At 36.4% G+C, this 25,727-nt stretch overlaps 1 protein-coding gene and 3 long non-coding RNA genes across 4 annotated transcripts; all 4 read left to right on the top strand.

Moving 5' to 3' along the window:
• Window positions 1–166: 166 nt before the first annotated feature.
• Window positions 167–8,257, top strand: ddx52 (DEAD (Asp-Glu-Ala-Asp) box polypeptide 52). The gene is made up of 15 exons (XM_079848088.1): window positions 167–356; window positions 719–959; window positions 1,039–1,169; window positions 1,732–1,917; window positions 2,010–2,153; window positions 2,279–2,390; window positions 3,108–3,180; window positions 3,327–3,530; window positions 3,694–3,784; window positions 3,951–4,073; window positions 7,199–7,349; window positions 7,429–7,504; window positions 7,630–7,701; window positions 7,876–7,974; window positions 8,111–8,257. Exons 1-15 carry the CDS (start codon window positions 270–272, stop codon window positions 8,181–8,183), a joined length of 1,863 nt encoding a protein of 620 aa, XP_079704214.1. The 5' UTR covers window positions 167–269; the 3' UTR covers window positions 8,184–8,257.
• A 1,810-nt stretch (window positions 8,258–10,067) lies between these two features.
• On the top strand, window positions 10,068–14,008 carry LOC307145074. The gene is made up of 4 exons (XR_013818883.1): window positions 10,068–11,312; window positions 11,934–12,023; window positions 12,106–12,137; window positions 13,899–14,008. It is a non-coding gene; the product is annotated as an uncharacterized lncRNA (long non-coding RNA).
• Window positions 14,009–19,877: 5,869 nt separating this feature from the next.
• LOC307145053 lies at window positions 19,878–20,968 on the top strand. Its single transcript, XR_013818874.1, has 3 exons — window positions 19,878–20,046; window positions 20,553–20,639; window positions 20,715–20,968. It is a non-coding gene; the product is annotated as an uncharacterized lncRNA (long non-coding RNA).
• Window positions 20,969–23,092: 2,124 nt separating this feature from the next.
• On the top strand, window positions 23,093–25,447 carry LOC307145075. Its single transcript, XR_013818884.1, has 4 exons — window positions 23,093–24,467; window positions 24,946–25,032; window positions 25,112–25,143; window positions 25,299–25,447. It is a non-coding gene; the product is annotated as an uncharacterized lncRNA (long non-coding RNA).
• The last annotated feature ends 280 nt before the right edge of the window (window positions 25,448–25,727 follow it).

Below are 25,727 nucleotides of genomic sequence, written 5' to 3' on the forward strand. Positions count from 1 at the left end.
ATTCGTTATATAAATAAATGCATATTCTTACATTTGTTGATTTATTTATTGGTTGATACTGATTCCTGTTAAATTGAAATTTATTATAATTGTACAATAAATGCAGGATTTATAGAAGATGTACAAAAAAATGGATGTTTAAAAAAACTTTAAAAAAGGAAACAGCGCTCTCTTGTGATAGACTAAAGAAACAAAAAAGGCGTAATAGTTGAACACCGAGAGCGTGTTAGTTAAATCTAGATCGATTATTCACGTCTTTCACTGTATCAATGGACGCCGTAGACTTGTTTAGAAAGCTTGGGTCTGGAGCAAAGTTTGATCTGAAAAGGTTTGCTAAAGATGCAGAGAGGTTTAAGGTAGGTTTTGATGCGAAGTACATAAGAAATTTAACGTATGCTGGGCTGCTGTTTTATAAAACAAAAGAAATACGTAAATTTCGACTTGAAATGCTGCCACATGGCTAACATGCGTTTCCATTTCCCATTGAATGTCTCTGGAAGTGCTAGTGCTAATCCGAATGAGCCCAAACAACGCTAATAGAGTGCTTTAACAAGTAGTATGAGATAGTAATGGATATTTTCCACATTTGAAACGTCATTAGTTTGGTTACTGCATTGCACAGCCAGTAGAAACAGGAATGTTGGTTGTTACTGTACTACAGTACTAAATAAACATGTTCATTTGATCACTATTAATTATTGTGTAACTCTCCTCTCAGGTAGTGAAGTCTCAGAGCAAGAACAGCTCACAACAGCTGGCTGAAACCAGCTTTTTTGGCACAGAGACACAAGAGAATGCTTCTCTGGAGTCCAGACTGAGTGAAGATGACGGTGAAGAAGAAGAAGAGAGAGAAGGGAGTGATGAAGAGCAGGCCTCTGGTAAACGGAAACGTACTGAAGTGGATGAGCCAGTGAAAGCTGCACGGAAGAAAAAGAAAGGAGCTAAGAGAACACCTGAAGGCAAGTCATCTTTCAATCTCTTCAGATTGCCAGCATGTCTATTATGGTTTTCCGACAGTTCTCTCTTTTTGTGAAACAGACACAGAACCTGAAAAAAGCGGGGAAGAGGGGATCCAGTGGATGTCATCGCAAGACACTGCGAAAGACCCCAAGAAAGAGTCGAAAGACAAGCTCTCTTTGAAAAGACTAAAGCAGCTTCATCAGGAGAAGGTATAATGTGTTAATATTAATCTTCTGTGGTCAGCCACAGTTGAACATTTTTGTTTAATACGGCTGATTCAAATTCTGACCGATGCTAATAATTTTCATAAAATGGACAGTATTAAAATTTTAAACTCTTTTGTCTAAATAAATTAAAACACTAAAATCTAAAATCATTTTTAAATGCTACAGGTGAATTTAGACATCACAACATTATAGTGTGCAGTATTAAAAATGGATATTCATTTTTATATTTGCATTTAACAGTGGTAAGCGGTATTATTATTTTATATAGTAGAGTAGAGAAATATTTACTTTGTGAAATATGGGGAATGAACATCACAATTATATATATATATATATAAACAATATCAATACCAGCCAATCTAGAAAAAAAAAAAAAAAAAAAAAAAAAACTTTAATAAAAAAATCTGTCAAGTATAATTGGACTTTTTTTTATCCCTGCAAATAGAGGATGTGTCTTATAGGATCTATGCCACTGATTTGATGTGATCGAATGATGATTAAATTAAAACCCATTATTGTTTTAAACTGGCTGTGTGCATTTTAGGTGAATCGGGTACGTAACCAGAACCGGATTAACGTGCACGGGACAGACATTCCAGATCCCGTTTCCACTTTTGAGGAGCTGCAGAAGGAGTATGATCTGGACCCGCGAGTCATTCAAAACATCAAGACAGCGGGTTTCCAAACCCCAACACCCATTCAGATGCAGGCCATTCCCCTCATGATGCATGTATGACACGTGTCTGTTGGGTCAGATATAAATGTGTTTGTTTTCCTGATCCTAATTTGAGTGTTTTGATTCCATTGATCTGTTTGGTTTAGAAAAGGGACATCCTGGCATGTGCTCCTACAGGCTCTGGTAAGACTATGGCCTTCTGTCTGCCCCTGCTGGCCCACCTTCGCCAGCCCCTCAACAAGGGTTTCAGAGCCCTCATCATCTCCCCCACCAGAGAGCTCGCCACTCAGGTAAACGCTAAATAAGTTAATAATTGCTGTATGCCACATCAAATAATCTACATGTCGCTGACTGTTTAAACGGATTGACTTACGTACTGACTGCGATGAAGACTTGCATCTTTTTTTGTCTCTAGACTCACAGAGAGTTGCTCAAACTGTCAGAAGGAGTGGGCTTCAGAGTGCACATGATCAATAAAGGAGTTGATGCTGTGAAAAAATATGGGCCCAAGTCAGCTAAGAAATTTGGTATGTTTTGGCACACAGGCTCTATGAATTCTCATATTTATGGTATATTTCTATCATTATAACTCTCGGAAGAGTTTAGTCAAGTGTCTAAACGCCGTGTTTAAATGTAAAAATGTAATGAATGTAAAAGCTTTCTTATGTGCAATTTACATGTTTGCATACTTTTTTTTTTTTTTTTGAGTGTTGATTATTATTAGGGCTGTCAAAAGATTAATCGCATCCAAAATAAAAGTTTGTGTTTACATAATATATGTGTGTGTACTGTGTATAATTAAATTTGTATATATAAATACACACACATGCATGTATATATCTAAGAAATATCTGCATACATATACTGTATATATATTTATATAGTTTATATTATATATAAATATATTTTTTTATATATATAAATAACACATTTTTCTTAAATATATACATGCATGTGTGTGTATTTATATATACAAATTTAATTATACACAGTACACACACATATATTATTAAAAACAAACTTTTATTTTGGATGCGATTAATCGCGATTAATCTTTTGACAGCCCTAATTATTATACCTAAAAACAAATAACAATTAAATTTAATAGTTGGGCTTTGTTGTTAATTGTAGCCTTTATTATAGTCATCTGCAAGTAAATGTGCTCCCTATATAGTTTACAGCATTAGCTGAGATATTTTTTATTTTCCTTTTTAATCCTTTTTTTTTATCATTTTGTTTTCCAGATATATTGGTTACGACTCCTAACAGATTGATATATTTATTAAATCAAGACCCTCCTGCGATCAACTTAAGTAGGTGAGTGATTCTGTAGTTTAGTATAAGTAAATCTCCAAGATAAATACATTAAAGTTTTAATTCTGTGTCGATTTTTCAAGTTCACCATCAAACACAGAAAACCAGTAGCTTCCTCTCTAGCATGAATGTGTGTTTGCTGTCTGTAGTGTGGAGTGGCTGGTGGTGGATGAGTCTGATAAGCTCTTTGAGGATGGGAAGAGGGGTTTCAGAGAGCAGCTCGCCACTATCTTCTTAGCCTGCTCTTCTCCCAAAATCTGCCGGGTTCTCTTCAGCGCAACCTTTGCCATAGACGTAGAGAAATGGTGCAAACTCAACCTAGACAACCTCGTGTCTGTCAACATTGGACCCAGGTATCGAAACACATCATGTCATTTGCGTTGAGTTACGAGCTGAAGTTTTAATGCTTATTTTGTAGTAGAAGACATAGGACAAAATACATCAATAAATAACAACATGTTGAAATGAAACTAGTAGGGTTGAATTAAACGCATACCTGATTGTCTCCATCCACAGAAACTCTGCAGTCGATACTGTGGAGCAGCAGCTGCTGTTTGTGGGCTCAGAAAATGGAAAGCTACTTGCCATGAGAAACCTTATAAAGCAGGTCAGTGGAGTTCTCACTTCAGTTATTTGGATGAGCAACTGTCAGGTCTTACCTCATAGCAAAAAAGAAATAAAGATCCTGAATTTCATCAGAAGCATCATAAGGAGAAGTGTTTTTTTAGCACTACAAATGAATCGTCATATAACCTCACTGAATTTCCTTTCAGGGTTTTTTGCCGCCAGTGTTGATCTTTGTTCAGTCTATTGACCGTGCCCGAGAGCTCTTCCATGAGCTGGTGTACGAGGGGATAAACGTGGACGTGATCCATGCGGATCGTACACAACAGCAGGTGATTAAACCCAACCAGATTTTCATTCAAATAAAGGCATTATTATTCATTTATTAAAATGTTAACATTAATTATGCATAATTTGCTGTTACTACTATAGGAAGTACATGTAACAGGGACACTATAAAATAAAGTGTTACCTAGGGCTGTCACTAACTATTTTTTTGGTAATCGATTATTTTGACATTTGGCTTAAAAAATGACTTAAAGTGCCCCATTATGCTATTTTAAAGTTTCCTAATGTTGTTTCGGAGTCTTCTACAGGTTTACATGCATCAAAGGTCAAAAAACTGTTTAATTTCCTCATAATATACATTTGCACATCACCACATTTTCAATGATTCTCAAACGACTTGTCAGATTAATCAATCTCTCTAAATCCCTTCTTTAAAAAACGCCCATTACATAACGTCAGCTCTGCTTGTCTTGAGGCTTTTTACACCGTAAACTAAAGATAGTAACAAACAATGATGTTGATTTTACCATATGCGAGTCTTGATGACGAAGCATTGGAAGAACTAGTTATTCAACCTGAACCTCCCTTGCAAGGACGACTCGAGCAGGGCTGTTCTCAGTTATACACTACTCAATTTGAGGTACATTATGAGATGTTGCAACTCCTCACCATCAGCATTAACAAGTGCATGTCTATCAACAAACCACTATTTTACTTGTACTTATTTATTTTCAGAGTATTTTTCTAATACATTGCGGTGAATACGTGGAAACCGTATCAATAACAGTGCATACATTAGCCGAGCTCTAGCGTGAATGACTGATGTAACATAAACGTTGGTAAAAACAAATATTTCCTCAAAGTAGTGAGAATGACAGACAATCTGCATTAATACAGTTATAGGTAATCGTGGCCCACAAACTGATGAGCAGAAGTATTTCAGTAAGACAGTGATAACGTGAGTTAGCCAGTTATTAGGAGACCTACACAAAACTCAAAACTAAGTATTTTGAACACCATCTTTCAAGAGCAAGCGGTTTGTGAATCCTGCATTGAACTCCGAGATTTGAGAAGCAGTCGTCAGTAAAATAAAGGGAACACAGCAAAAGTTTAGGATTATACTGCTGTGATAAAGTGGTAAAGATGAATTTGAATTTGATGAAAGCCAAAACTGGCTTTACCGTCACATTATAGAGCACAGCGTCTTCTCGACATGATGCTATCCAGTATCCACAGGAATCAGCTGTTGCTTTGAGGTTCAAGTTTTCCCTGGTGTCTGCGTGCAATAAGTGGACGGGCAATATGCTAATGTTTCGTATTGACATCACAACGAAACGGCTTATGACACGTTTGAAAAACGATTCATTTAATCGACTCAGAGTCGACTCTTACTTTTGAAAGACAATAACTTTATATATGGTGCACTTTCAGGTTTAAAGCTTTGCAGGATGTTTTCATTCACTATGTTACACACTACATGAAAGGTCATTTTCAAAAATCCATAATAGGGGCACTTTAAAATACATATATAAACAATGAGCCAATAATAGATGGTTCAAATAAAGTATCAAAAGCAAGTAATCATATGGTTTAATTGAACAACACTGTTAAAATACATAATGTAATATACATGTAAACATAATCAACTTTACACATTACATATGATAACAAATGCCTGCAGAGGGCGCAAATGGCCTGGTAATTGCTTTTACACTTTACAGCATGATCAAATCCTTGTTTAATTTTGGCTAAACAACATTTAATTCAAATGTTCACGCAATCTTTAATATTTGGCCACTTCTTTACGATAGGAATAGCCACTAATTTCTTGAACAAGAATATGTGGACATCAATACTTTCGAACTCCATTGTGAGAGTTTAAACTTTTGAAATCGCAATGAACAACAACTTGTATATTTAGAAACATATTGATGTATTCTCCTGTGTTGGCATAGGTTTATAAATGCTTTACGTTATACAAATCTGTTGAAATGCCGCACGTTGCGTTCCCGGATGAACGTTATAAGCAACCCAAACTCACAGCATATGCAGAGATGGAGTTTGTTAAAGCTACACTGTTTAATTTTTTAAGTTGATTCTTAGCAATAAACACTTTGTTCTTTCAAAATGATATGTGCTCATTAATGTGTAATTACTTCTACCAACTAATCAAGTATTCTCGTAAGCGTAGAATCTGCCATTCAGAATACATACGAGCAAGTCGCTCGAATGGCGGCAGCCATGTTGCACCTCCATCTTGAAAATACATTAGCCAAAGAGGGACATACCTGGAAATTCAAGCTTCGCCTTTCACGTTTTTACACTCGGTATCACCGTGACGAATGCGAGGGGGAGATTACTCACGACTGCCGGCGGATTTGAAATAATACGGCCACCGTATGAGTTAAAACGCCCTCGGAATGGGAGGGGCTAGAAAGTAATATTCAGTAGGTAGTCATAAACAATTTCACCGCTAGATGGGAGAAAATCCTACGCAGTTTAGCTTTAACTGAGCTGCTCCACGCTTGTAAACACAAAGCACGACTGACTTTATATGCGTTCCCAAATGTACGTTATTGAAAACCCAAACTCCAGCACATGCAGAGACATCAGAGAGCATTTACTGTGAATGGAGACGCTGGAAGGAAACTCGTAACCTGCAAGCATGTAAATAAAACATTGCAATTCACTCTGAAACCCGCAGTGCATATTTATTTCATTGAATCACGGCCTTTGTAATTTCACAATAGCACTGTTATATTATGATTTTTAAATGGTTTTATAGGTCTAAAAATGCGTTTCATGGATTCTTATCTGTGGAATGCGGCTCTCCCGGTTAATCGACGGTAAATTGCAATCAAGGATTTTGTTAAATCGAGCACTTGAATTTAATCAAGGAATCATGACAGCCCTATTGTTACTGTTAGTTCATGTTAGCGCAGGTCTGTTAAATATTATCAGATACAACTTTTGATTTTAATAATGTATTGCTAAATGTTAAAATTAATAAATGCTTTAGAATTATTTTTCATTGAGTTTAACTTGCGTTAACAAATTGAACCATATTCTACTTTGTTACCTATGGATATATACATTTTAATTTCTCTATTTAGTTTATGGCCATTCTTATGACATAAAAAGTAATGTTTCTCCTTGTGTTTCTCATTAGAGGGACAATGTTGTGAGCAGTTTCCGTTCGGGGAAGATCTGGGTGCTGATCTGCACGGCTCTGCTGGCTCGTGGAATCGACTTCAAGGGCATCAACCTGGTTATCAACTACGACTTTCCAACCACTGCTGTGGACTACATTCACCGGATCGGTGTGTGTCTGAGTAGAGGATATGAATTCATGTTGTGGAACTTTATTATACTAAGCTTTGTGCTTTGTTTTCTTTGTAGGGCGAACAGGAAGAGCAGGACACAAAGGAAAGGCAATAACTTTCTTCACAGAGGATGATAAGCCTCTCCTTCGCAGGTAATAACAGCACTGTTGAACTAGTTATTACAAGGTTAAATCATCATTTGACATTTCAGGGGCATCAGTTTTCTTATGGCAAATGATGCAATAACTTCTCTCTTTTTTGTTGTTGTTATGATCAGCATTGCTACTGTCATAAAGAAGGCTGGATGTCCTGTCCCTGACTACATGATCGGGTTGAAGAAAATCAAAAGGTGGGGTTACACCGTTATATTATAGGCTATAGGCGTGTGTTTTCAGTTTATTTACCACATTATACCCCTTTCAAGAATCTGTCTACTGTCAGTTCCTTATTCATTACTGTGGTTTGGAGATAAAGCATGTCTAGCACGCCATCAAACATCACTCTATAATTTTTCACCACACAGGAAATTGAAACGTCAGCTCGTGACAAAACCACCCAGACGCTCAACTATTCGCACAACGCCTCGCATGCTCTTCGAGAAAAAGATCGGCAAGGGAAAAAGGTTTGTTCAGGATCACAGTGCAGATTGTGAAAAGAGTTGGTTTTAGCCTCACAGAATGAAAAGAACAGGACCAGAATGTAATTGATTTAATTATAATGGTGGTTTTTGTTCTTTTACTTTCACTGTTCATTTTCAGGAAAAAAAGAAAAGTTACAGACAAAGAAGCAGAAGCAAAAGGCAAAGGATCAGAAGTTGTTTCTAACAGCTGATGTGGCACACCGTACAGACTGCTCATTTTTGCTATCCATCTTATTGTCTTTAATAAAATGAATGTTTACCAGTGTGTGTGAAGATCTTATTGTTGTGACATTCTGAAGTTGGAACAGAGCTTATTGAAACCTGTAGTGCTCTTCCAGGTTACAGCACATAAAACATTTCCACGAGGTACTGGAAGAGGGTCCATTCAGGATGATTTGTTTTTATCAGATAAAACAGGTCAGAGTCATAGGCCTGGTTTCACAGACAGGGCTTAGATTAAGCCAGGATTAGTTCTTAGTTCAATTAGGATATTTAAGTAGCTTTAATAAACATGCCTCCTTAGAAAAAAACATTACCGGTGTGCATCTTGAGACAAAAGATATGTCAGCGCAAGTTGATTTCAGTTAAACCAGCTCAAACATGCATTTTAGTCTGGGACTAGACTTAAGCCTTGTCTGTGAAACTGGGGGCTAATGTCTATCTCTGATTTTTCATATTTGATTCAGAGCCAGCTCAGAGACTTTATATCGATTTCGTCATAACTATGTGCACGTTCAAGCATCGAGTCATTTTTCTGTTTGCAGCCAATCAGATATTGAGTGGGATTTAGAACAGTGAACTTTTCATTGCATTCATGTGTCCATTAGGACCCTGTTCAATGAAAGCATATTAAACGGTGTGTAAAACGTTTTAACTAAAACCATATTGTATCTGATTAATCATTTTATTAACTGGTGAATGCACAAAAGTAAAAAAAATGTGTAACTGTGTTATAACCCTTTTATTACTACATTTCCCCTATTTTCCTTTAAAAAAAAAAAAAATTACATGAAATGTAAAATTTTAAGTAAACTACAGAAAAAAACAGTGTTGGATGAAAACTTTGTTTTTAAAAATTTATGAGAAATTCTTTTTGAAATTTATAAGATGTGCAAATTTATAAGAACATACTATCTGAGAATTACATTATCAATGGATTTAATTAAATTCATTTGACTGCTCAAAAACTAAAAAAGTGAATAACATCATGTGTAAATCCTCAGCCTGGACCAAATGGACCAGAAAAATAATATCTTATTTTGATAGTTTTGGTTCATTTGCACTAAAAAATATGCAATAAAATAAGCATTTCATTGGTTATAGGGGAAATCCCTACTTTGTGTGTCAAGACCATATGCCGGTATTGAGACACTACTATGTCTTAAAAATGTCTTGAAACCACATACCCTGTTGTTAATTGCTGTTTACATGCAAGTGTTATAGCTAAATTTATGTTAGATTTTAACATATTACATTTAAACAAGCCAAAAATGGTTTGTTACCATGTTCTTATCGACTCTTGGGGCAGAAACAGACCTTCAGTTTCACTTCAGTTCGAAAGGCACAACGTTTCAGGAAAGAAACAGTCAACAAATAAATCAGAATTCCTGAGTGTCACTTTATTTTCTTCATTTATTTTCTACATTTACATTTATGCATTTGGCAGACACTTATCCAAAGCGACTTACATTGCATTTCAAGGCACACATTAACATTCTTATCAGTTCTTGCTTTCCCTGGGAATCGAACCCATGATCTTGGCAGTGCAAGCGCCAACGCTCAACTGTTTACTGATACAAAATATAATCATTTCAGTTTCAGCCTCTGCTTGAAATGAAATGTTTAAAATGGGTTTAGCTGTTAAACTGAAATAATTATAATGTAATAAACCTACAGTTAACCCTCCATTTGCTGTTATAAGGCAATTGATAACATGATAAGTGTTATTGGAAACTTATCAGAAGTAACTGTTCAGATGTTGTTTGCTTGGTCATTCGCAGTGGGTTGTGCAATGGGTTTTTAGTTTTGCTGATCAGGGCATCTTGCATCCTGTGTTTTTGCAGGCTTGTCAGTTTCATTTACAGCTAGATAACCACCACAAATGCATTTCATGGACCAATCAATCATTTATTTTTTACAATGTTCACATTTGTCACGGTGATCTTGAGAGCAAACATAATGGAAGAACCTTCAGAAGACCCTTGAAGACCAACTAAAGGATTGAAGCCTCTTTACTCATTGAGTTCAAGAAGAAAAGACATAAAACAGCAGCAAACTGTGGTTGGACCGACTGGAAGTGATCGACACAGAATACGGGTCACAGATAAGTTTGATTAAATTAAACGTACAGCTTTTATTCATTTCTTTATTGTACCTGTAATAGGCATGTAATAAATGCGTTGTTACACTATTAGACAATATTAGGCTAGTTATTTCAATACACGTTTGTGACTTAAAAAATGTATGATTAAGGAATAACTATAATATATACATTGATTATATAATTAAACAATATTTGTATAATTTAAAAAGTAGCATAAGGATTATTTTTTATTTGCTAGTCCTGTATTTTTTATTAGTGTTTCATTAGTCTTTGGAGGACCTTCGTTAGGCGGCGCACTTTCACTTTCGTGATTTGTGAAACAGCACCGTTGTCATGGTATGTATAAATATTGCTCACGAAATATTTAATATTTCCATCAAAATCCATTTTATTATTACATTTTTACTAATAAAGCAGATATTGATAACATTGATAATACTGAAGCTTTTATTGTATGTGACAATGAGAGCAGTGCTACGTTTAGGTGTTGCAGAAAACAAAATGGAGCTGTTGCCTTGTGGCTTTTCTACGCCGCATGTTACGTGTGTGTTCAATCTGGCAAAATCTTATGTTTACTGTCGTTATTATTTAGTTTGTAAATTTTTTGGATTCTTTTATTGTTTCTTGGACACTTGTTCACCCTTCAAGGTCTTAAATATTGACCACTTGAATATTACTTTATAGCACATGCGGTATCAAACATGGTTTTTTTTTCAACTTGTGATGTAAGGGTTTAAGTTCTGATCTGAAAACTGAAAGTTGGAAACCCACAAGGCCCGATGCACAAGCTATCGCCATCGCATATGATAAATTAAATAATATTATAATACTTATTACTTGAGAAACGTGGTTTTTTAAGTCTTAATTGCCTTTTAACTTCCTTACAGTTCTCACTCTGAATTTGGGTCCTGCTAACTACAACATGTGTTTCATTTGCATTTGTCTGCAGGGTTTGAAATTCAGTTACCCCCATCCACCCACAGTGCATCAAATCAAGGTACTTGAGCTTTTACAGTACAGTGATTGTTTGTGAAATGGTTCATGTTTTTATATGAAGTCAGCAAAATGGCAGAAATCATTATTTAAAAATAATATAACAGATCTGGCAATCGTTACACTCCTTATTAGTAATAATGTTGTTATTATTATAGAAACCATAAAACCATGGCAATGAGGTAATGTAATAAAACTCTGGATTGTATACAAGAACTATGGTTACTTTTCATTAGGGCAACTATAGGAGAATTTAGAATCAGCAACGTGATTCCAGCCCTCTTCTAGGGCCAGCATGAAGGCTAATGATAAAACTACTTAAAGAAAACTCCTTGTATGCACAAAAGTTGTTGCTGTGTCTGGACACCTGTTTGCTTTGATTTTTTTTTTTTTAAATACCAATTATTCCTTTGATAGAAAATGTTGTGGCACCAAGATAGGCTACAATGAAGGGGGCCCTTTGGTTTGCTATAGCCTCAGGGCCCTATGTGTTCTTAATCAGGGGCCTGTGAATAACTCACAATTAAATCATAATTTGGATTTCTATCGTACTTCTTTTGTAACTTTGCATTTTATTTAATGTTTTACATTAACATGACATTAACAAATAAAACTGTATATTTAGACCCCTGTCCAAAGTGTGGAGAACCCTAAAGGATTTGGTGGCATGATAATATACGATCAAGAGACATTCACCATTAACAAGCCACACTTGGTAGGTTAACATGCTTTACTGTTTTCACTCCTAATATTGAATGACTAGCGACTTAGTAAAACACTTGTTTTGTCTTCTGCAGGTGGCAGTTCCTGATCATAGAGCCTTAATTAGGTGAGATATTATATATATATATATTGTATCTCTTTGTAATATATATACAGTATCTCACAAAAGTGAGTACACCCCTCACATTTTTGTAAATATTTTATTATATCTTTTCATGGGACAACACTGAAGAAATTACACTTTGCTACAATGTAAAGTAGAGAGTGTACAGCTTGTATAACAGTGTAAATTTGCTGTCCCCTCAAAATAACTCAACACAAACCGCTGTCTAAACCGCTGGCAACAAAAGTGAGTACACCCCTAAGTGAAAATGTCCAAATTGGGCCCAAAGTGTCAATATTTTGTGTGGCCACCATTATTTTCCAGCACTGCCTTAACCCTTGGGCATGGAGTTCACCAGAGCTTCACAGGTTGCCACTGGAGTCCTCGTCCACTCCTCCATGACGGCATCACGGAGCTACTGGATGTTAGAGACCTTGCACTCCTCCACCTTCCGTTTGAGGATGCCCCACAGGTGCTCAATAGGGTTTAGGTCTGGAGACATGCTTGGCCAGTCCATCACCTTTACCCTCAGCTTCTGTTTGGGGTCGTTATCATGTTGGAATACTGCCCTGCGGCCCAGTTTCCTTGCTCTGCTTCAGAATGTCACAGTACATGTTGGCATCCATGTTTCCCTCAATGAACTGTAGTTCCTCAGTACGAGCAGCACTCATGCAGCCCCAGACCATGACTCTCCCACCACCATGCTTGACTGTAGGCAAGACACACTTGTCTTTGTACTCCTCACCCGGTTGCCGCCACACACGCTTGACACCATCTGAACCAAATAAGTTTATCTTGGTCTCATCAGACTACAGGACATGGTTCCAGTAATCCATGTCCTTAGTCTGCTTGTCTTCAGCAAACTGTTTGGGGGCTTTCTTGTTCATCATCTTTAGAAGAGGCTTCCTTCTGCAGACCAATTTGATGCAGTGTGCGGCGTATGGTATGAGCACTGACAGGCTGACCCCCCCACGCCTTCAACCTCTGCAGCAATGCTGGCAGCACTCATACATCTATTTTGCAAAGCCAACCTCTGGATATGATGCTGAGCACGTGCACTCAACTTCTTTGGTCGACCATGGCGAGGCCTGTTCTGAGTGGAACCTGTCCTGTTAAACCGCTGTATGGTCTTGGTCACCGTGCTGCAGCTCAGTTTCAGGGTGTTGGCAATCTTCTTATAGCCTAGGCCTATAAGAATATTTATGTAGAGCAACAATTCTTTTTTCAGATCCTCAGAGAGTTCTTTGCCATGAGGTGCCATGTTGAACTTCCAGTGACCTGTATGAGAGAGTGTGAGAGCGATAACACCAAACTTAACACACCTGCTCCCCATTCACACCTGAGACCTTGTAACACTAACGAGTCACATGACACCAGGGAGGGAAAATGGCTAATTTGGCCCAATTTGGACATTTTCACTTAGGGGTGTACTCACTTTTGTTGCCAGCGGTTTAGACATTAATGGCTGTGTGTTGAGTTATTTTGAGGGGACAGCAAATTTACACTGTTATACAAGCTGTACACTCACTACTTTACATTGTATCAAAGTGTCATTTCTTCAGTGTTGTCCAATAAAAAGATATAATAAAATATTTACAAAAATGTGAGGAGTGTACTCACTTTTGTGAGATACTGTATATATATATAGGACAAATCATTTTCAGCAGTTTTCTCAATAACAATGTTAAATTTTATATGACTTTGCTTCTATTTGCTGCTTGTAATCATACAACTTTACTAGTGAATAAAAAAATCTTCCCTTAGGGAGAACAGCTCTGTCAGACCAGTGAAGTGAAGATAAGCGAGAAAAATGCCTTCCAAGACATGAACATCTCCGCTTCCTTTATACTTCAAATAAAATAATTTCATTTTCACCTGTGTCTGTTAATAGTAATTTCCCACTGAATTTAAACTGTCCATATTTGTCTTTCAGGAGGTAGTGACCAAACAGTTTTTCTCAACTGGTGGGTCATGACCTAAAAGTGGGTCGCAAGACCGTTGTGCAGTCAAAGAAACAACAACAATAAACAATTCTAATTTTCTTTTCTTTTGATGAGAGACTTTTATTTTGAAAGACGTACGAATGCTGTTGACCCTTCTGGGGCTACTTAGGGAAACGTTGCCATTTACCACAATGCAAAAAATGGTCAAAACATTTTTTTTCTATAAAATTATGATTTTCTTTTCTATTTAAATGCATATTTATTTTAGAAATGTATAGATTTATATACTTGGAACTCAGGCAAATCAAAAATAAGTAGATCCCTATCATTTAACCTTCAAAATGGTTAACTCATCCTCACTCTCATCACATTGAAGAGCTAAATCTGCACTCTTCCTATTGCCCTTACCGTAAAATGTTGCTGTATTCATTTTCTGAAAACAATAGGCCTAAATAATTTTGTCATTTATACATAAATACAACTATACTACAATAAAACACTTCAAATAAATAAGTAATTGCAATCATATTATTGTTGCTACTATATATAAAAAAAATCCCAATGGGGAAATACATTAGGCTACTGCAATTGCACTGTGGTACAGTGTTGCCGTAGGGCAGTGGTTCTCAAACTTTTTCGGTAATTCCCCACTTTGGACAAGGGGGAATTTCCAAGCCCCACCTTCCTCAACATACAACATAAATTCAAATTTATTGAATTAACAAGTAGTATCAGTATAGTAACAAGTTATATCTAAATACAAACGAACTATCTACATCAAATAACAGCAAGTTCAAAAATACACAGTGCAGCTGTGTCATAATTTGCATGAAATTCAAAAATAGAGAAAATAAAAGTGCAGCTGTGTCAAAATTTGTATCAAGTTCAAAAAGAGAAAAGCAATAAAAGTGCCACTTTGCAATCTGTTAAAAAAGAAAAGAAGATAAATCCATTTGGCAAGACAGGTCTATTTATCCCTGCATTAGTGGCTGCAATGAGCCTGTTTTGCATTGCACAATTTATTTATTGCCCACACTAGCCTGCTACCCATCGGCGCGAAACATAGATATAGCTACACATATATCTATGGGCGTGAAAGTTTGTTCCGCTAATATTAATATGCTTTTATAGTCACACAAACACACACACACACACATGCGCGCGCAGTCACTCTCTAGTGCACGATTCCGGGAGATTGGATCTCATTTGCGGGCGTCAAGGAGCCGCTATCAATATGTGGGAGACTCCTGGAACTTCCGGGACAGTTGGGATGTCTGGATAAAGATATAAAGGCATAAGAAGGAAAATTTCCTCCCGTTTGGCGCGCCCCACCTGTCACGTCTCTATTCCCCACCAGTGGGGCGCGCCCCACGCTTTGAGAACCACTGCCGTAGGGCAACAAACCTATTTTTCCGTAGTGGCACAGCGTTGCCATATGAAAACATTGATATTTTCTCAATTTACAGTAAAACTATGTTAGACAAAGTTGATTTGTGAATAAAAATATCTAATTTACTTACCATAGAAGTTTAGAAATGAGGTTAAAGCTACAATATGTAATTTTTTTCTCTGCTAGGGGTCGCTAACCTCTTACAATAACAAAGGCGTATATTGATGACGCGTAAGCGGAATTATGGAGCTATATAACATTGAGTTTTATGTACATTTGCGCGTCTCTGTCAAGTCGAAGTTTATCACGCACGTGGAGCTCTCGGCATCTCGAAAACGCCACGCTGATATTGATCCTCGTTTTAGTTCTCCTTTTGTCCCAAAGTCTGCTTGCCATGGTCCATAATGTTTGAACGAAACAACAACAGCGTGAGCGTGCCGCTAGACGTAACGCAGTTGTCCATGTATGTCGCCATGGTTACTATCTATGGCAGTACGAGTGGAAACCAGGAATAACGCGGATATTACGTCGTTGACAGGGGACAAGTGGGAAAGGGTCATGTTACTTAAAGGGGACATTTCATGAAAAGCTGACTTATTCCGTGTTTAAGTGCTTTAATCGGGTCCCCAGTGGTGCGTCTACCAACCCAGAAAACATGAAAAGTGACCCAGTAACTTTGTTTTGGTAAGCCTTCCCTGCAAGCATGTAAAAAAAAATAAGCCAATCAGATTTCGCTCCACTTCTGACATAGGAACTTATTATAATATTACCGCCCCTTAATCTGCACGTTTCCACCCACAGTGCAGCCATTTGGTTTTCGGACACTAAAATGTCACAGCTGTTTTATAAAGACCCCTGGGAACTGTTTCAACTTGTGTAAAAGTTTAACATGAAGGTTCATGCAAGTCGATGAGATGAATCAATGTAACTCCACAACAACAACAACTACATAAATGTATCCACTAACCATTCAGAAACGTCCAGGTTCAGTCTAAAAGTTGCAACCTCTTCCTGTCCTGAGTCTCTCCGTCAGGCTGCACTCCGCTACTGGTTATTTTTTTGACTTTGGATGAGTGAGATTCACATGTTTTGTTATTGCCGGAGTATCCGAAGCCCGTGTAAAGGATCGACCCTCTTCTGAACAGGGGCGGGGAGCAGCAGCTCATTTGCATTTAAAGGGACACACAAAACCAGCGTTTGTTTGTTCACACCCAAAAAGGGAGATGGTCCTCACTGCAGAACACGAAATCCAGGGGGAGGAGTTGGATCCAGATCCAACCCCTCCCACCTTACATATACCTACTGTAAACCTACCCATCTCCACCCCCTGATCCCTAAACCCACCCCTAAACCTACCCATCTCCACCCCTTAATCCCTAAACCCACCCCTAAACCTACCAATCTCCACCCCTTATATCTGGATCCAACTCCGCCCCCTGGATCTCCTGTACTGCAATGAGGTGCTACTGGAAAAAGGGGCAAATTTTACGAGCTATAATAAATGATCTGGGGGGTATTTTGAGCTGAAATTTCACAGACACATTCTGGGGACACCAAATATTTATATTACATCTTGTGAAAAGGGGCATAATATGTCACCTTTAAAAACAGCACATCATTGGCTACCTTAAGGTTTGCCCTTTTAATTCCCATAGTGCAATATATTGTATTTTTTTCTGAATAACAAGGAAATTAGTAGAAATTAATTCTTGCCATATGGCAACTCTGTTCCAAGATGCGTTTGGTCGATCGGATCAAAAGTAGATGAGGCAGACATATACCCGTTTATGCCTGTTGTTTTAATCCATCTCTTTTGTCCACTCTCTGTCCTGATTTCTTTAAATGGAGGGTCTGTTGGCAGGTAAATGTATGGTTTTTGTTAGATCTTTCGATCTAATGGACAAAATAAGCATGAGCAATTTACATATGAACGTGATCAGAGACTAACCAAATTTGGGTCTCCAGTCAACAAAGTTTAAATCCTGTCTGTTTTGTTTAAGCAAAAGGTCAGTAGGCCGGAGAGCAGGCAGTCTTTTGTGGCTGTTCGAACACATTCGACAACATGAGCGTTTAATCTACGAAAGCAATCCGGTCTAATGTGTTTTTGACTACCTCTGGAAGTGGTTGAAAGTGGACAGAGAATTTATTTCTATTTTTGAGAAATAAATTAGCTTGGTCTCAAGTCCTAAAAATTTGTTTCGCAGCTTAATGACCATGGAAAAAACTGTGGGTCCCACGCCAAACCAATTGAGAACCACTGACCTAAAATAAATCATGTCTCCTTCCGAATGAAGGAACAGTAGATCAGAAAAAATTAAACATCCAACACTCAAACCACAAACCACACTATCAGTACACTATATAGTCCAATGCACACAAAAATAGAGAAACATCCAACACTCAAACCACAAACCACACTATCAGTACACTATTTAGTCCAATGCACACAAAAATAGAGCAATAGTGAGTACACTACAAAATGCACCAATAAGCAGAGAGATTCCTGCTTGCTACATGCTAACACTCTTCATTAACCCACTTACCTTACTCTAGTATACTCATTTTTAATAGTAAGCCTTAGAAAATTCATAACTAGCTGCAAGAATGAACACTAACCTAGTCTACTATTTTTGAGAAACATGCTAAAGTTTCTTTGCAGTTGATGTTAAAAAAAAAGTCATGCTTTATATCTAAAGGTAATCAGTCCTCTCTACCCTGGTGAAAAAAGTAACTTTAGCATACTTTTAAAAAGAGTATTTTTACAGAAACAATTTACTTTAAAAGAATAAACTTAAGTGCAAACTGAATGTAATGTTTTTGGACACTTAATCACATAATTTCAATTAAATGAAAATGTATTATAGTTTACATTTATAATAAATGCAATTAGCTGAGCTTAAAGTGCTTTTGACCCACTTAAGTAGGACTTAAGTACATCTTTAAATTTAATTTCTGTATATGGTGTATATCCGTCATTTCTGAACAAGAAAATGTAGGGCGGGACTTGATTTTGTTCATCGGGTATTGATTGGATGGTTGTGGTTTGCTATTGGTTGATTTCATGTGAGTGACAGGTTGTCCCGCCCTTGCTGCAGTAAACACATCATCAGGGTAGAGATGCCACTGTAGGAGGGAGGGGAAATTATTTTGATTTTAGATGACAAGGACACACGATTAAAAAATAAATAAATACATGATGTGTATGGATAAATAATTGGTTATTTATTTGATAAATTATTTGATTATTTGGATTATTTGATATAATTGGTTAGCATGGTAAGGCCTTTTGCCATATCATTGTGAATCAGTGACAGCTGTAAACATTTTCATGGGAAGGCAGTTTCACCATGGTAAAAATTCCCAAATATGCCATTCCCATTATAGCTTTCTAAAAAGGGAAATGTAACTTTTTTGTGCTTGTTTGTTGCTTACGAAGTTGTTCTGTCTTACAAAATTATGAAAAGAGGGAGTTTGACCAAAAAAAAAAAAAAACAAAAAAAAAAAACATAAGTGGAGTCATAATGACTTGATGACACTAGGACATTTGAACTGATGTTGTGCAATTTCTTGGTTCTTATAACTTTCTAAAGGAAATTATTGGCTTGTTGGAGCAAGTTCATACCAATGAATTACTGAATCTTTGGGAGGAGTCCTGTTTGCTTCCAGATCATTGGGTTGGGATATAACTGAAATATGTTAGTCTACACAGGAAACACATTATATATATATATATATATATATATATATATATATATATATATATATATATATATATATATATATATATATATATAATTTTAACTTATGTATTGGATTACTTGTGCATCTTTTTGGCAAAGACACCACTCCAATATACAGCTGATCACTTCAATGAAGGTTACGGGTGCTTTGAACATGAGGTCAAGCTCTACAAGGTTAACCAAAGTCTACGAGGACTTAAAAGGTAATGCAAAACTCAAAGTGGTTTGTTTAGCATGCTGAATATTCATTGGAAGCAGTGAATGAATTGAGAAGACAATCTTCAAATTCCACATTGCCACATGTAGAAAGACAAACATGTACAAACACTTCAAGCTCTCTATCGACATCTGTGGTTGAAACTTAAAATTGCATGTTACTTCACAATAAAGTATAACATGCAGAGGATAAACAAATTGCTAAAATTTGCTAAAATCGTAACACTGGGGCAGTACCGTCAAATGCCCACCTTTCTGTCGTAGTGGTAATGTAATTTTTTAAAAAATTTCTTACAATATATCAGATCTCACTAGCTATACCAAGAAAGCCCTACAAGATCTATACATGAAATATATGCTTGAAGAAGTAAGTAGCATAATCTAGCGGACATGACGTAATCACGCAAGGACAAGATCCACGTCTTTTACAATTTTGGCGCCAAGTTGACCCGGAAACAAGGAAGACTTCCAAGATTTAGAGCGATTACAATCACAGATTAGTAAAAGTAGAATAGATGTGAATTACAAAGAGGTAAAGACGGATACACCTATTTTTGAGATCCAAACACACCTGTTCAGCGAGTTTTAGTTGGTTCTTCGACATCTCCGTCACTGAAGCCATGGTATGTGAATCAAGGAAAAACATTACTGTCATCACCCAATTTCAGTTGTAATGTTTAAAGCTAGAATAATTAGCTTAAATCTATAACTCATCTGACAGTAAGCATTTACAACATGTGTACGCAGAGAGTTTACACTTACGAGCACAGTATCTTCTGACCTTGTAAAGACGAATGTGTTTCATAACTTTGTTTAATCAATTTAATTTCTTAAGTTAAAGAAACATCTTTAAATCATTGTTGGATGTATTATAGGGTGTGACACTAGAAGAAAACAGTTCACCCTGAAGTCAGTTTTGATAATACAAACTCATCTGGATTTAGTAAATAACACCTACTGTTAGTTATACATGTACTATTATTAGATCACTGTTATTTTTTCTGTTATTATAGTTAGAGGTTGCAGAACACTGATAGCCAACTCAAAAGATTAATCAAAATTAATTTGTATTTGCTCAAATTTTGTGAAATGTTGTGAAATTTTCAGTTCTGTTGTTTTTTATTTTAAGGGTTCTTTCCGATATGTGGACAGCCAAGAAGGGATTTCTGAAGACACATTTGAAGAAGCTAATATAGTAATTGAACCTACTGTAAAGGTAATGAGGAGAGAGCATGTATCACAATTTCTCTAAATGATTTAAGATTCATTACAAATAATTACACATTTTCAGCTTTCAGTGCAGTGCGTGGAGAACCAGAGAGGCCTTTGTGGGCAGATTGTGTATGATGATGTGTTATACTCCATCAATCTCCAACCTCAGCCAGATATTGATGATGAAGGCATTGTAATCGACATGGAAGAAGATTGAGGCCAGAAATTGGATTAATGTGCACCTGATGTCAACTGTATCATGAGGATGATCAGGGGAGTAAAAGGTTATGAAGTCCCGCATCATTGGAAAACTAACATGGAATTGAGATCAGGATGAGATTGATTCCTGGGACTGACTTTGGTAATCCATGTTCAGTAGTGTTGAAACTAAATATTTCACAGGCACTTTATGTACAATTGTAAATAAAGGAATATATATGAAGGCAGTATTTGTTTGAATTTTGAACAACGTGTGTGTACATGTATAGATTCTGTTGTTCTGTTGAACTCAAACTCAAAGTCAAACTCTTTTGCTTAATATAACTAAAACATATTGATGTCTGATGAGACTATTAATTAGAAAGGGAGGACCACATATTTTTGGCTAAATAGTGTACAACCTGCTAACTAACAGCAATAGCATGTAGAAAATCATGGCTCATGGCTATGACAAAAGCAAAGGCTACTAGTTAAAAAGGGACAAGCCCTCCCATTATGTTCATCCTCAATTTACAGTTTCAATAGGAAATACATCAGCATAAAAACTTGAAAAGCCATTACATGGGAATCTACATATAAAATTAAATAGATAGACATATCTTGAATCCCCCAGAGACATTCCAGTGCTAAACAGCAGCACCATCAAAAAATCAGCACCTTATTCTTTGCAAATAAACTGGACAGTGTAATATAAAAAATAAAAATAAAAAAAAACATATAGTGCAAGCATGCATTACTTCAAATGCATCAGCGCCACTATAAATGGTAGAAAACAATCTTTGCATGAAGTCATAACTCCTCCTCGTGGCAACAAACAGGATAAATCTGCACACGTGATGATGAGACGCTACTTCTGAAATGAACCAGTAGGCCTACTACTGGTGTAGTGTGTTATCTAGTCATCTTCTGCTGTCTGTAATGTATCTCTGTGTTTTTTGTTTTACTGTTGCATTGAAGCATTTGAGTGGTTTAGATTGTTTTGTTAGTTGATTTAAAAAATTATGTTTTCACTCTCCTGTTGTTCCAAAACTTCTCTTTTTCTTAAGTCATAAAAATATTTATGAGAAATTGAGTTTGAACATATTATATGAAATTTGTAAGAACATATCTGAGAATTACCAGTATCATTATTTATATCAATAGATTAAAAAAAAGAATATATCTTTTAAAATAAAAAGAAACAAACAAAAAATAAAAAATCTTTAAATCTTATTTTAAAAGTCTTGGCTCATTTAATAGTCTTTGCTCAAAAATTATGCAGTAAAATATGTATTTCGTTGGTCAGGGAATATCCGTAATTAGGGAAATTCCCTATTTTTTTGTGTAGCAAGACCGTTTGCTGGTATTGTGACATACAGCTATGTCTTGAAACCACATACGGTTACAGGCTTTATAGCTGAATTTATTGCATTAGAAATTAACATATTACATTAAAACAAGGCAAAAATGGTTTGTAAACATGTTCATAGTCAAATCCTTTATAGCTTGACTCAGCAGCTCTGAGTATTGGGGCAGAATCAGGACAGAATTCCTGAGTGGCCATTTTCTCCTGTGTATTTATTAGCCATATCACCACATAACCCAAGACTGGTTGCCCACTGAAGCTAAGCAGGGTTGAGCCTGGTCAGTGCCTGGATGGGAAAACCCTGTGGTCTGTGTGTGTCCTAACGTCCCTGTAAAGTGACTGGGACACTTTACTGTAAGAAGCATCGTCCTTCGGGTGAGACGTTGAACCAAGGTCTTGACTCTGTGGTCATCCCATGGTACTTCTCATGAAGATTAGGGGACTTCTCTGTTGAAATGTGATGCTTGACTGTTGAAAATGGGCGTAGCTCAGAGGTGCCTAACCCTGTTCCTGGAGATCTACCTTCCTGCAAAGTTCAGCTCCAACCCAGATCAAACACAACTGAAGCAGCTAATTGAGTTCTTCAGGAGCACTTGATCATTACAGACAGGTTTGTTGGATCAGGGTTGGATCTGAACCCTGAAGGTAGATCTCTAGGAACAGGATTGGGCAACCCTGGCTTAGCTGTTTAAATGAAATCATTATTGTAATAAACCTTCAGTTAATCATGCAGTTGTTGTTATAAGGTGATCATTAGCGTATTAAATGTTATTTAATAGGAACTAATCAGAGATGGAAATGTTCAGATGTTGTTTGCTTGGTCATTCACAGTGGGTGTGCTGTGTGGTTGGTTTTGGTTTTGCTCATTAGTGCAGTGCAACCTGTTTTTTTGCAGGCTTCTAATAGTTTCACTTACAGCTAGATAACCACCACAGATGCATTTCATGGACCAGGCGATTACTTATTATTTACAATGTTCACATTTGTCACGATGATCTTGAGACCAAACATAATGGAAGAACCTTCAGAAGACCCTTGAAGACCAACTAAAGGATTGAAGCCTTTTTACTCATTGAGTTCAAGAAGAAAAGACATAAAACAGCAGCAAACTGTGGTTGGACTGACTGGAAGTGATCGACACAGAATACGGGTCACAGATAAGTTTATTTCAATTAAACTTTTTGCTTGATCAGCTTTCATGGTTGTTTATTTATAATGCCTGTAATAGGCATGTAATAAATGTGTTGTTACACTTTTAGACAATATTAGTTTCAATAAAAGTTTGTGGCTCCTAATTATTATATCCAGGAATAAATAGTCATACAGTATATAATTATATAGGTAAACGATATATGTATCTTTTAAAAAAGTGGTGTAATGACTATTATATTTTTACATTACATAGTCATATATTTTTATTCGTATAGACTTTTATTGTTAATCTTTTCTTTGGAGGACCTTTAGACGTTAGACGGCGCACGTTCTTGTTGTCCTTTGATGAACACAAAACACCGTTGTAATGGTACGTAGAAATATTTTTCATGAAATAGTTTATATTTCCATCAAACCTATGTTCTTATTCTGGTATTAACAATAAAGAAGATATCGAGTAATTACTGAAGCATTTATTGTGTGACAATGTGACAACATTTATGTGACTGAAAAAAATAAGGCTGTTGTTGAATTAGCTATTAGCTGTTAGCCTTGCGTCTTTGTAAACCACTGTATGTTGCGTGTGTGGTTATGTGTTTAGATTCTATAAACTGGCAAAACAATTTCTGCCTTTATTATTTAGTTGCATTTTTTGATGACTTTTTTTATCGTTTCATTGACACTTGTTCATCAAGATCAGGAGTGCCCGCTCCTGCCGATCGACTGTCCTGCACAGTTCATCTCCAACCCTAAACTGCTTTGACCACTTAAATCGAGGCCTTCTTAATATTACAGTATTGATATTATATTTTGAATATTACTTTATAGCACCTGCAGTATCAAACATGCTTTATGTCAAACTTATGGTGGAATGGTTTAAGTTCTGGTTATGAAACCGAAGGTTGGAAACCCACAAGGAACGATGCACAAGCTATCGCCATCACATATGATAAATTGAAAAATATTACAATACTAATTACTTGAGCAACATGGGTTTTCAAGTCTTAATTTTCTTATAATTCACACTCTGGACTACATCATCTGTACTTCATTTGCATTTGTTTTCAGGGTTCGAAATGCTGCCACCCTCTTCAATCCACAGTGAGTCAAATGAAGGTATTTGTCCTTTGACAGTATAGTGTCTGTCTGTGAAATGGTTCATATTTTCAAAATGGCTAAAATCATACATTTTATTATAGAGCTTACAGCATCTAACAGTTATGGCATTGTGTTATCCCTAATGAATAACTCACAATTAAATAATAGTTTTTGTCACAGTACATCACATTTAGTCCTTGTTTCACAGATGGGGCTTAGATTAAGCCAGGATTAGTTCTTAGTCAATTAGGGCATTTAAGTAGCTTTTATTTAAAAAATTACTTGTGTATTTTGAGACAAAACAATGGCACTGACATGATTTAAAATATGTCAGTGCGAGCTGCTTTAAGTTAAACCAACTCAAACATGCATTTTAGTCTGGGACTAGACTTAAGCCTTGTCTGTGAAACCGGGAGCAAATGTTTTAAGTTTTTCAAAGCCTTCCTTTATTCATGACATGCTCTCATGACATTAACAAATAAAACTGCATATTTAGACCCCTGTCCAGTGTGTGGAAAACCCTAAAGGAATAGGTGGAGTGATAATACATAATCAAGAGACATTCACCAACAAGCCACACTTGGTAGGTTAACATGCTTTACTGTTTTTACTCCTATTGAATGACTAGCGACTTAGTAAAAGACTTGTTTTGTCTTCTGCAGGTGGCAGTTCCTGATCATAGAGCCTTGATTAGGTGAGATATTATATATATTATATTCCTTGATAATTATATAGGACAAAGCCATTTCAGCAGTTTTCTCAATAGCAATGCTTAATTAATTTTGCTGCTGCTATTTATGTCTTGTAATCATATAGTACAACTGCACTAGTAACCACATCTTCCCTTAGGGGGAAAAGCTCCGTGAGACCAGTTCTGTCTTAAAGGCAAGTGAAGACAAGAAAGACAAATGCCTTCCAAGACATGACCATCTCTGCTCACTTTATGGCTCAAATAAAGTCATTTCATTTTCACCTGACCTGTGTCATCTGTTAATAGCATTTCCCACAGAATTGAAAAGTGTCCACATTTGACTTTCAGGAGGTCTACAGTGCATCCGGAAAGTATTCACAGTGCTTTACTTTTTTATTTTATTTTTTTTACATTTTGTTATGTTACAGCCTTATTCCAAAATTGATTAAATTCATTATTTTCCTAAAAATTCTGCAAACAACACCCCATAATGACAATGTGAAAGAAGTCTATTTGAAATCTTTACAAATGTATTCAATTTATTAAAAAAATCACATGTACATAAGTATTCTCAGCCTTTGTGCAAT

Source organism: Squalius cephalus (genome assembly GCF_949319135.1).
Source record: "Squalius cephalus genome assembly, chromosome: 17".
Lineage (NCBI taxonomy): Eukaryota > Metazoa > Chordata > Actinopteri > Cypriniformes > Leuciscidae > Squalius > Squalius cephalus.